At 40.6% G+C, this 13804-nt stretch overlaps 1 protein-coding gene across 1 annotated transcript in view; it reads right to left on the reverse strand.

Annotated features, from left to right (window-relative positions):
- Positions 1-11020: 11020 nt before the first annotated feature.
- Positions 11021-13804, reverse strand: part of LOC139447721 (uncharacterized) — an 87838-nt gene continuing 85054 nt past the window's right edge. The window contains exons 15-16 of the mRNA XM_071229188.1: positions 12144-12313; positions 11021-11313 (exon numbers count right to left, since the gene is read on the reverse strand). Of these exons, the coding sequence (XP_071085289.1) occupies positions 11096-11313; positions 12144-12313 (388 nt within the window). The 3' untranslated portion in view covers positions 11021-11095. The remainder of the gene's footprint in view (positions 11314-12143; positions 12314-13804) is intronic.

Here is a 13804-nt window from a genome sequence, read left to right on the forward strand (position 1 = left end):
TGTTCACTTGAACAGAAATAATCACATATCTTATTCACAATTTGTGGGGTTTCGTGATACTTATGAAGCACGACATTCAATAACAGTTAATACCAGCCGCGGGTGGCCCAGTCTTTGGCGTCGCAAATTTCGCTGTGCAGAAGATTCGAATCCAGGATCGCCCTGATTACTTTTCTAGGTTTATCAGCATCATGCTCGTGGATTTCACCAAAGTCTGAAACGTCTGAGACCTGCATCACTTCTGGCTTTCCTTCCTCATTAAGCTGACACGCTGTGATAGAACTGGTATGCTGTTAAAAGCGCCTTTAAACCGAATAAATAATGTTCTAGTTCATTCATAATCAGTTGCTATGGGGGGAGGACAAGTGTTAAATGTAGTATACAATACGTTTGCCATGATGAAGGACCTGATTTAATCCTGCATCTCTCCATTTTTTAGTAACAAGTTCAAATAGATTTAATTTGCTGTCAATCGTGATCCATAAAACAATATATATTTATCCTTTTTTTGCATGAAGAAAATAACCTAGCAAGGCGCTTGTGTTGAAATGAAATAGATTTCATGTTGTAAAAGGAAATAATAGCGCCAAACCCTTTACACATTCATAAGATATCGCTGCCGAAAGCACGGTTGATTGTACGATTCCGACTCTAACACGAATCACTATCAAGCAATGATCATACAGTATTTTTTCGTGAAAAAGTGAGCGTGTCATGCCTCACCGGTCACACTTGTCACAAACACATGCACAGGTACGTCAATTGTTAACCTGAAAAACACACAAGCTTCACAAGGACAACCGGAAATGTACTAAGTCGTCTGTAGTTCGAAACAGTATTGCAGTTATATGGCGGCGTGTCACTTTAATGTGGGAGGAAAGCCCGAAGTGATGCAGGTCTCAGACGTTTACCACTTCGGTGAAACCCACGAGCATGGGTATAGTACTGTCAAACCTAGAAACATAATCGTGGCGAACCGGGATTCGAACCCACAATCATAGGTTTCTGACGTGCCCAAGGGACACAACTCTGCACAGCGAATCGCGGCGCCTTAGACGACTGGGCCCTCCGTGCCCCCCAGCTATATGACGGCGGTCTGTAAATAATCGAGTCTGAACCAGACAATCCAGTGATTGACACCATGAGCATCGATCTACGGGATACGATGACATGCACCAACCAAGTCAGCGAGTCTGACCAGCCGATCCGGTTAGTCGCCTCTTACAAACTTAGTCGCTGGTAAGTTGTATCCTGTTTTTGCAGTAGATATAGGCCTATACGTATTAGTATTCAAAAAACAAATTGAAACACTGGATATATTCCCTGTAGTGGGGTCGTGTTATTGCATGAAACGAGAAATGTGCTGCCTTTAAAATAGAACAACTCACCTCTATCGGCATGGACGACTGTGAGCTTCTCGTGACACCTAACAACGTGTTACCTACGGCGCGTGTAAGTGTGGCACACTAACCAGTCAAACAGGTTGTCTTTTCAAATGTTACACTCTCCCGTTTTCACATGTCACAAGAGTGAGTATAAAGACAGGTCCAGACTGCAAGTACATACATAGATATATCTATGTATCTAAACGTACCATACACACCAAGAAACCTACGTATATTTTGGAAAAGCGTGACTGTACTTGTACAATGTGGCCTTATGCATGGGGTTTCAAACGGTACGTTAAAATTAGGTGCAGCCCCGAATGTCAATGCGTCGGATCGCATTGCATGCAAAATTTGGTTGCAGTGTGATTTCCACCTCAGAAAGATTAGACAGTTGGCTGGCAAGAAATATAAGCGAGTAGGTATAGGGTGTCTTTAAGAAGTCTTTGGTATGTAGTTGAGTTGAGTTTAACTTACATTATTGGAAACATCCCTTTGACCCGACCTTGACCTGACGTTACACTCACAACAACTTTAGCACTGTTTGCAAGTATACAATTCAGCAGCCATTGGTGAGGCTTCCTCCTGGTGGTGTTGAGGCTTCCTTCTGGAGGTGGAAAGACGTCATCATTATTTGCATGGTCTGACCAGTAGGACTCCTTTAGAAACCTGAATAACAGAAGCCATCACCGTGACACAGGCGATTGAACAGACTTTGCCGTCTTCGGATGAGGAGACTTTCGACACTTCAACTGCTTTGACTATTGTTTAGTCCCTGGATGATAGATAGCTCTGAATGAAAAACGTATATATGGTTACAAATCGCTTAACGAAATAAGCTGGGTCTGCTGCGAAACAACATAAATTCTCTCTGAACCTGAAGTGTTTCTTATCAGGAGTCAGAAGCCTTGACCCCACAGCGGCTGAAACTTGTCATGCCCAGTTCATTCCTCAGCATGTTCTCAACTCCCATGAGAGATACCTGCTGTTATTGGCTATGTGACGTGTAGAGAGCCGTCGATCATCCATAACCATGTACATATGAACACACAATACCATTTAGAAGTGGCCAAATGTAAACATTGTTATATTTGGGATAACAATTTCTTGTTAAAGTACAAATTCTCGTACTTTTGTGGGTTGAGTCCCATCCGGGATTCGAACACGCACTGCCAGAGTGAGGCACCTATTCGCCACCCACTCAGCGACCGAGGCTTCCACAAAAATGAAAGTCCGACAACTGGTAGTCTAAATGACGTACTTTGTGTACCCCTCTGACAAGTGTAAATTGACACGGCTCCAATGGCACAAAACACACAATGCCATTTAGAAAGTGGTCAAATGTAATGGGATAACGCTTTCTTAGCAAAGCACATATTCTCGTATTTCTTTGGGTTGAGTCCCATCCGGAATTCGAACACACACTTCCAGAGTGAGGCAGCTCATCTCCAGTACACAAAGTCAGCGATCTAATCCACTCCGCTACATATAATGTACGTTAGTAGCTGATGGTCTCCCTGTTCATGGATTATCTTCGAGGCTCTCTCTTCCCGTATTGCCCTCGCTGCCCACCATCACCATCCCCTAACGTGCGCGCCATGTCCGCACGGACGGCTGTTGGAGTTCATGTGGCGATACTTGAGATACTTCATTGACAGAGAACACCCAGTCACTTTGATGCCTGCAGATATATACTGCCTGGTTGTGTATTGGTTCGAATGCAGGCTGTCAAGCATGTACATGCAAACCGTTATGGCTGTACCACTGTACGAAATGTGTTTTGAACCTAAACATGTTCTTTGTCCCATAGTTTTAAAATGTCTAAGCCTAAGAATGTTTAGGATGGTGTTTAACAGCTAAAAGTGTTTAAGGTCTAAATTTGAAAAAGACCCGCGTACCCCTGGAAATGTATTGAAGGTAATGTAACAAGGGGGCGATTTCTATGTTTTTTTAACGTTTTATAGGAATCAGGAGTGGAGATGGAGGGGCGGGCGGTGAGGGACCCTAACCAAAAAGTAAAGGATCTTTCGTTGTTATCACAATACTTTCATTGTTAGCTTCTGTTTCCTGTACAGCAACAACATATTTTAAACATCGGTGGGATACGAACCCGCAACATCTTGATTTGTAGACCTTCACTATCACCTGTGCTACGGACTAGAACTACAACTAGAAATTTAAATTTCCCTAGTAACCATTAACTTGGCTTTGTTCATTTGTACAATTTATAGCATTGTATTTATATACGTTATGCAAGTGCCTGTGAATCTGATTTGCACATCTCATTCAATATATTGAATACATCTTGTCCATATTTGACTTTGTGCTTAATAGCATGCACTTTATTTAAACATGTTTAGATTATTAGGATGACACGTGATGAGTCGAATTTTGTCGTTGTCATGTTTAAACTTTAAACATGTTTAAACGTGTTTAAATTCTAAACATGCTTAAACACTAAACATGTCTAAGGTTATGGTGAAGTTGTGTTCAGGTGGTATTTATACAGTGAGATGATAGTTGATTTCATGTGTTTAGACCCAAAACGTGTTCAGATGCATCACACCGAATGTGTATTCCGTTAAGGATTTAAATACATTCCTAAAACATTTTATGTGTTTACATTCTAAACATATTTTTTCAGAGAGCACCCTTCATAACTTTTCAGCCACCCCTCGTAACATTCACTTTAATTTTGAATTGACAGTCCAGCTTCACTGAAAGACACCCAGGCCATTGAACGTAGTGGTATAGTTTACAATCGTCGTGCACTTCCCTACAATCAACCCCTACGAGCAGTGTATCCATGCAGATATAAAAAAGATTAAGTCTCGTTCACTCTTCAGATATTAGTTTTCCACGAAAATATGAGGCAAACGTTCCAAAGATGCCACGAGGGCTTGTTAACTCCACCAACACCTCCTCATCCAGGTCCAGATGGATGACAGTGACAACAGAAGACGGAGCATCACCATAACTGAACCTGTTTCCACAAACCCGGCTGCCATTACCGCTCTTCCACCCGATATAGACATACATGGCAGTGTGTAACCCAGACATCTCCAGTTGTGTCCAGAACATGTAGGTTCCAGAGACTGGTGCTGTGAACTTCCCTGTGGTGGTGTTGTAGCCAGAGCCAGCGTTGTAGTCGACATTACTGAATGTCAGGGGATTGGCAGCAGGAGATTGGCTCGGTGGTTGGTGCGCGTGGAATGCAACAGTTCTGGTATTTGATACTTAAACAAAATGTTTTAGATTAAGGATTTCAGGATTCAGGGGTTCAAGGATTCAGGGATTCAAGGATTTTTTTAGGTGAAAGGCCATAAGACCCATAGTAAAGTCATGTGACTCACAAATTTCAAAACATATGTAAGATGTGACTGCATAAGTATTATAATCCCCACATTCAATACATCAATATCTGTAGTAAACTACAATTCGTTTCTTATATAGAACATGTACAAAGGCACTTTGCTATATCAAAGATCACCTCACCATAAAAACAGTTTAACATACTTACCATGTCATGACTAACACAAGTGTTGAGATGCTCAACAAATGCTGACAAATATTTACTTCTTATATGTGAGATTATGTGCGCTTCATTTTCAAGTACATGACGTTCTGAGCACACAAACTCGTTCTCTTAATCATTAGACCTGCTTCTTCTATATATCTGAATACCCAATGTATTATAACCGCATCTACATTTTAACAGTGCAAATGAGATTTGAAAAAGGAAATCATTGCAATATCTGTGGCAACTTCTTCATTGCCACGTGCCAGTGCATTTATTAATAAAATAAGAAGGTTAAAGGCATAATTCACGTGTAATTACGAATTTTGATTGAATATGTTGAATATATGTTTATTTGTTTAGTCAGGAATTCCAGCAATTGCCTCTCTGGACTGCCATTATCAACTGGTCAGACATTTCGTCCCTGTCATGACCCATGTTTTCAAGCATCATACTACTTTAATGGTGTCCGTCAGTTGCATGTACCACAGGCAGAAGTATTCCAACTTTACCACAGCGACCTGTAAATAATCTAGTCTGGAACAGACAAACCAGTGGTTGATATTATGAGCAACGTCCAGGCCACCAACTGAGCCAACTGATGACCGATTCCATTAAGCTGATATTATGAGCAACGTCCAGGCCACCAACTGAGCCAACTGATGACCTGGGAAGATATTCTAATCTCGAATCCCTACACGTGGTTATATCCCCAAAACTGTCTGTTTTAACAATGATATCAGAGGGGCAAATACAACATAATGCTATCAGGTACACGTATTAACAGTAGTGCTCTCTAAAAGCATAATGGCCATGTGTATTGCTTTTACATTCAACCATAAGCGAACTAATCTGATGAATAATTAACTTACACATACGTTGTGACAGATTCTTCAACGACTGGTAGTTGTCCAGGGATTGTTTCTGTACAGACAGTTCTCTTCGCAAAGATGCTACTTCTGAGCTTATCAAACTGAGAATATTCTATGTCGTGCTTGTATCGGTGATCATGGCTAGCTGGAGTCTCTCGAGTTGTTCCCACATATTCTGTGGCAGCAACTTTGTAGGTCGTAGTTCAATATGTTCTTCCGACAGCTTTTGTCATATTTTTTGGACAAATGATGACGTATTCTGGATAAAACTGCTTGCTTCATACACAGATGAATTTACCTTGTTTAGTTGTTTGCCTAACATCTTGACCTCTGACCGCACTGCATCGTTTGGTTCAACTGTGTATTAGCTTTACCATGTTTCATTCTGTTGATTTCTGTTTTCGCCTGAATACCTTCATCTGATAACCCAACGTCAGTTTTAATTGCTGGCACTTCATCTTTCAACAAAGACATTTCTTCAACTGCGATTGTAGTTGCAACTGACTGATCAACAGATCCTGCTTAGTTATAAGTAGTTCTTCCTGAGTAGTCTGCAGCTGGTTCCCCGTTACTTGTGGATCTGTTTGTAACCGTCCTGTGGTTGTCTGGAGACTGTCACTTTCTCCTAAAGCTGGGAGACGGTGCTGACGAGGCTTGACAGATCCACAGCGCCGTCGGGCTTCACCATGGGCAAAATGAGTCCGGTGAGAGACCTACTCAGCAAAACACATAGACACAGAACAGCAACATACATTTTATGTTGACTGGTAGGTTTGTCAACAGTTCACTGATCACAGCCGTTTTCTTTATCAATTTGTACAACCACGTGGGTGTCGTGTCTACAACGAGATTATGAAAATGACATTCCTAAGTCAGACACAATTGGAGCATGTGCGAGCAATTAAATCACACCTTGTATCATGAATGCAATCTCAATTTGATTTGTATAGTTTAAACATATTCTATTCAGATTGAAATGGATTGGGAACAAGTTATCCAACTTAGGACTCACTATCCATGGTATTTTCAGAAGCTTGTACAGTAAATCATATACAGGGAAAACAGAAAAGAAGATGAGTGTATAGTTAACAAAAGAAATGTACCAAAGAGAGACAAGTATATTAACACTAAAGTGTTACCCAAATCTCTTTGTATGACTTAAAAACATTTACACTGCCTTAAAGATATATTGATTTTCGATAATGGACAAACATTCATTTCCGTTTAACATCAAACTTAAATCTAATTTAACATTTTTATTCACGGTGTTCTGCAAAATGTCTCGAATTATTATTAACATAGATTTTCTTTGGTGGACACTCTAATCAATAATGAAATGCGTTTTCACATGGATTACCTCATTGACATATTGGATCACATTTCATCTCTATTCTGCAGAAATCATAATTTAACTGGCTTTTCATGTATCTTAATCGAGTATGATAAATATTCAACTTTCTAACACCATAGGAAAATATGGAGGGGCAATAACTTGCTCTTTTTGTATGTTTGTCTTGAATTTGGATGCATATGTACAATTTCTACCTGCTGCAGGAATAGTTTTCCATAACCTTACAGTTGGTGGATTGTATTGAGTTTGATTTGTATTCACCAAACCTACTAGAAACACCTCACCGTGCAATGAAAAATGAAAGTCGAGAGGAGCTCCATTGAGCTACTATTCAAGTGACCGTCATGCAAATTGTTGTGTTTACACGGTTTCATCGCTACAAAGTAGTGCTACACTAATAAACTGAAACTCAAAATCCTCTTATCCAAGAAAGGTTTCCCACTTTTGAGAACATCTACGTTTCCAAAATGGTATGGCAAGGGCCACGACATACTAATTCTCAGTGCCTGGTTTCGATCTAGATCCATGGGGTTCGCGAAAGTTACTTGTCCCTGTTGAACGAACAGGAGGAGGGATGGACAAAAGACCGACAAACCGACAGGCGGAATCCAAGGCTTTATATCTCCGTGTGGCTCGGGATAATGGACAAAACATATAATGGGCAATATGAATCCAATCAACTATACGTCTTTATTTGCTTGCATTATACTAACCTTTTATAGATCGTATTACCTTATCTATTTACGTAGGTGTATTTAGTGAGTGAGCGAGTGAGTATGGTTTTACGCCGCTTTTAGCAATATTCCAGCAATATCACGGCGGGGAACACCAGAAATGGGCTTCACGCATTGTACCTATGTCGGGAATCGAACCCGGGTCTTCGGCGATACGAGCGAACGCTTTAACCGCTAGGCTACCCCACCGCCCCAGGTGTCACCCCAAGACACTGTCCAGGTAAATATTACAATTACACATCATTGAACCACATGGTTTGTTTTCAGTAGTAATTATATTGCAAGAGGGAATGCGTCAAAGTGCAAATAAAAATAACTTTTGAAATATGTGGATGATGTTAGTTCAAATTAATGTTCGGTTCCAAAGTGAATGAGTCATGTTTGTCACTATCGTGGTCATATCGAACTTTCATCCATGTGTGCACATTCAAGCATGAATTATTGACAAAATATTATGCACGTTTGTTTTACCAAAATGTCTGTTACTTAGTTGAATATGCATGTTTAGCAATCTCTAAACTGACCTAATCTAATTTCAGGTCATCACAGGGCATTGTTGCTACAATTGTTTCATGCATCATAATGAAAGTGGAGTGAATGTCATTTGATCATTGTGTTTTCCAGGTGATTGATCCTGGTAGTTTTCTATACCATCCTGTATAATTTTCAACAATTTTTGAAGCTGTAATTTTCAAATATCCAAGCACATAATTGCAAAGTTAAGGAGCATTTGTGTGGTACTCGTTCTCTTTGTTGCGTCCCCGAAAATCATATCAAGCAAGACCTCAGGTTATAATGTGCATCACATGCCAGTAGATCCGGGGTAGAATAGGTCTTCATGAACACGTGCTTGCCGTAAAAGGCGACTATGTTTGTCGTAAGAGGCGACTAACGGGGTCAGGTGGTCAGGCTCGCGAACTTGGTTGATGCATGTCATCGTATCCCAATTGCGTGGACCGATGCTCATGATGTCAATCACTGGACACTCTCGTCCAGACTCGATTATTTACAGACCGCCATCATATAGCAGGATTATTGCTAAGTGCGGCGTTAAACAACAAACAATCAACCACCTGCTAGTATATGACAACACCCTTGATGATCTTGTTGATTGCCTGCTGACTCTGTCTCACTGTCCGTGTTACAATATGATGAACCACAAATGCAAAGCTTGCCATGGCTAATGTCTGGCGTTCATCCCCACAAAGTGTCCCCGCCATAAGGCTGAATATCATCACTCACTCACAACGGAAATTATATCAACCTGATTTAAGAGCAGTTGCAGAAGAACTTTTTCCAAACAATAGATCTACATGATCTCCCACGCGTGAAGATCCGGGTCAGATTCGACCTTCAGCAACCAATGCTTGTCTGTACAGGTGAATGAAGGAGTAAGCAGATACTCCAAAACGTTCTGTCCTCATACTAAAGAAGTTGACATCGATATATTCTCTTCCTTATGTGTATCACTTCTTAATGCCTTCAAAGACTTGTTAGATTCAATCCATTTCCGTCTCAGTTTAGACGGATTAAAGTTTTAAGATGTTTAACGTAGTCTTTTTTTTAAACTGAGGAGCAAAAGACGCTATACATCTCAGTTGATTTTATCATACGCTTCATTTTTAGTTGAAAATAGATTTAGTTAAGGATATTATGTCCAAAGAGGAAACTTTACTGGCGCTTAGTCGGCACTCAAGAATACTACCACATGGTTTTATTATTTTTAATATTATTTTGATTTAAAACTGTTAAACAAATTACAAATAGCATAATACACAGCTGCTGATGGGTATCTTAGACATCTTATCTTTGAAAAATAAATTTAATTTTTTTTAGGCACACATTTATTACATTTCAATCATGGTAGTTGTCATGTAGTTGCAAACAAAGGAATGAGAGATGGTTAAATAGACACAAACAAATTTAACAAATTCTTTCAATTTTAAATTACACAAAAAGCAAACGCGGTATACTTACTTTTGTCCCCCAGTTCATTAGGTTTAAATCGGGTCATGCAAAGTGGATTTCCCCGTGAGGCTAGGAAAACTGTTCCGAAATGTGGAATACATATGTCGATCGCGAATTAGAGAAAGATTTCTACATGATAACATACAGGGTTTGTGCTGCGAACAAAAGGTTTTGTTGGATTTGGCAGAATGTCGGCTCTACTCTATGTGAGATGTAACAAGATGTCTTGCTGTCCTTTATTGCAGGTTTTTGTGGATCATTTATTCTAATCATAATTACCGCGATTACAACACCTTTTGTGGGAAAGTTATCAAATTATTTTGATGTGAGTGCGCGAACAAGTTTAACTCCGCTTTGAACAGTACTTATCACGGCAAGTCATCTTGATTGGAGAGGAAAGCCTGAAGTGTGGCAGTTTTCAGATGTTAACCACTTTGTGTAGAAATTAACAGAAATCGTTGCTGAAAATCGACTGAATAACAGGAAGCGTTGTTGATGAATGATTTGTAAAACCTGAACACCTTCGTGTAAATTACGGAAAGATGCGAGTTGTGACGAAGAGCGAGTGAGAGAATTAAGGGGACATAACTCTGTTGAACATGTACTCTACATATTGTTCCATGAAGATCCTCTCAGGTTTTTGAGGAAAGTACATTTGACAATACATTTGTCATGCTAATCAGCGGTTTGACCAGATGGACAACTCCTACTGAATAACAGTTTTAAAAATATTGTCTCACCTTTTGCAATATTCTAGCAATATCTCAAGATATATTATTAGTTTGACTTTTACCCTTGCTTCAAACATACGACATTCGTACCGGCGAGGCGGTCACCAAATCAATTGTTAGCTACATACCAGCAAATGTTATTGTGTTTTGAAACCTGTGGTTCGTCTCCTACATTAAACCCAACACACTCACTCACTCATTCTGATTGACCTTTTGAAACCAAGTATATCCAAAGCCACGGTGCCACAGTGAGATTGGTGTGTGAGCTTTACCCCGCTTTATGCAATATTCAACCCGTATCACATCGGGGGAAACCAAAACTTGGCTTGTCACATAACACCCATCCTGGAATAGAACCTTCTGCATGCGAACCAACACTGTTACCAATGGGCTATCCCACTGCAACCACATAGAACAGATATTGACAACACGACGTCATACTTCTTACACAACCGACACATTTATTTACAACAGACAAAGATTTTCTACCATGATACAAAACACTGTACACTGCACAGAACATAAACATCATCAATATTATCTGTTTGCAAGCAATAAAACTATTGTTATACTAGTCGTGAGGACAGAATTATATGTGTACATAACCGCAGACGACAACACAGGAATGGTGACTATTTTCTCATCAAGGAGCTCTGAGTCTATCCAGTCATGAACTTCCTCCTGTAGAATGTCAAGGGGGACGCTCCCGAGCTTCAAGACCACATGATGAAAGTCCCGGATGTTGAACTTCCGGCCTAGACAGAAATAAATATGAGCATATTACAGATGACTCAAATGTTGGATTCTAGATTAGACAAAACTGTGAGCGATAGCATGATCACCGATCCCGACAAGCCGTCTGAAACAGGTCAGGTTAGACATCCTGACCCGTCAAACCCCCTGGTTGTTGTGATTTTGCCAAATGTCAAAACACTCTTACAGTTGGTTGTTTGGTTGTTGTGTTGTTTAACGCCGCACCCAGCAATATTCCAGCTGTATGACGGCGGTCTGTAAATAATCGAATCTGGACTAGACAATCCAGTGATTGATATCTTGAGCATCGATCCACGCAATTGGGATCAATGACATGCATCAACCAAGTCAGCGAGCCTGACCACCCGATCCCGTTAGTCGCCTCTTACGACAAACATGGTCGCCTTTTGCAGTAAGCATGGGTTGCTGAAGACCTATTCTACCCCGGATCTTCATTGGTCCACTCTTACAGGACATCATTGAGCGACACCCAAAGGTTGGAATATCCAAAGTAACACATGGCCTTATTACGTAACAATGGATTTTCCTTTCTGTAAAGGACACCAGTGTCAACACTACCAGTTACATGTAGGTCTTGCGCATAGACAAGAAAAATATGCGCCTAAAACAGCTAAACAGTATAAGCCTCTTTAGTGCTTCTTGACCAGCCTCAACACATTTCCAACGTAAAGGATGCCTTTCTATTTTGGATAAATATGTCTGCAGAGTGACAAGCATTGTTTTCCATGATTTGACTTAGGAAAATTACCAGGCATATATCAAACTAGCCAAATCTTATGTTGGCGCCATTCCTTTCGGTCCAGACACTTACCGAGCCTCGTTTCCGCTTCCTGTCTCAATTTCTTTATTTTGATCTCCCCGACCTTGTAGGAGCAGGCTTGGCCCGGCCACGTGATGTATCGGTCAACCTCGGACTGGATCTGACTGTCTGGAAAGTCGCTGTAATTGGTCAGGAAGCGAATTGCACGATCACGTGACCATCTGTAGAACATAAAAGATTGATGTTACAGGGATAAAACAGTTCAATGCCCCGCCAAACCTGCCGCTATTGTGTATGTTTCTAACGAATCGACATATTCCAGAGGCAATCACTTTTATAGTCAGTTAACTCCCTTGCCGTTAATGCAGAAAAATTATGTGCTCCGATGGTGTTAAACTATTCGACGAGCAAAGTGGGGATTCAATTTAAAAACTGGTCCGCAGTTACGTTTGCTTGTCGTGGGAGTCTACGAGGTTAATTCAGGTGAGTCAGAATCTGTGATTTAACTGGTGGTGTTCATCTTTTAATCAATAGTTTGCCTGACCCAGAATGAATTTATTTTAAGCGGTATTCTTTGCCAGGCAAACCAGTGCTTCGTAGCATGAGAACCGATGCATGCCTTCAGAGTACGACGAAACACAATCTGTCACCTACACAATGGAACAACCCTGCCCCGAGTAAGGCGGGTTACCAATAAAAGCGCCCTTCAAACTTATGGAGCAACAAATTGTCATCTTCTTCAGAGGTTTGACTAAAAGGACAAAGGCACATTTTACCTGGGCTGCACGTTTTAAGCCCCCTCGTTATTTAGCCCTTATAACCCTTTTTTGCCCATGGTATTAAAATAAATTGAAACATTGATTGATCTCCCTTGTTGGATTTTCTTTAACAAGTGTTGTGCCACGCTTCTATATATATGGTCAGTTTGCATCTATACTGCCCTTAAGCTTTCCTAGAGGTTTCCACATTCACAAGTCATATTGGACCCCTCACGCAGGCGCATTCTGGAGACTCAGTGGGACACTTTAAACGCATAGGACAGATACGCATAACTGCGATATTGTTTTGTTGTTACTTTTTTTCATCTGTAATTTCAATTTTGAACGTAGTCTTGTTGAAAAGGAAACATGTCTTATGTTAAAGTGTTTCTCATTCCATTTGTTGGTATTGTTTCATTACACGTGGGATATTCATTCTTTCTATCATGCTTTTGTCCTTTTTCGTTTTTAAGCACTGGGCTTAAATTTGAACTCAATCAAAACCGGCAAAATCCTTAATTAAGCCCAGGGCTTAAAAACGTGTCGTCCCGGTATGTCATCACTCACCGTGACGAGGGATGCCAACGATAAATGCTTACTCTACTGTTGGACAAACGTCCATACAGTTCACCAGGGAGTGAAACGTCCGTAAAATATACATACTGTCATTATATATTTAGTGAGTTAGTGAGTTTGATTTTACGCCGCCTTTAGCAATATTCCAGCAATATCACGGCGGGGGGACACCAGAAATGAGCTTCACACATTGTACCCATGTCGGGAATCGAACCGGGTTTTCGGCGTGATGAGCGAACGCTTTAACCACTAGGCTACCCGACCGCCCCTTATACTTTCAGCAATTTGTTACACGCAGCATGGCTGTGGATATTTACGAGTGAGTATTGCGTTGTGCCGTCCTTCGCAATGTAACAGTAATATCACGAAGGGGACACC

This window comes from Haliotis cracherodii, unplaced genomic scaffold (genome assembly GCF_022045235.1).
Source record: "Haliotis cracherodii isolate W230 unplaced genomic scaffold, xgHalCrac1.p SCAF_7, whole genome shotgun sequence".
Taxonomy (NCBI): domain Eukaryota; kingdom Metazoa; phylum Mollusca; class Gastropoda; order Lepetellida; family Haliotidae; genus Haliotis; species Haliotis cracherodii.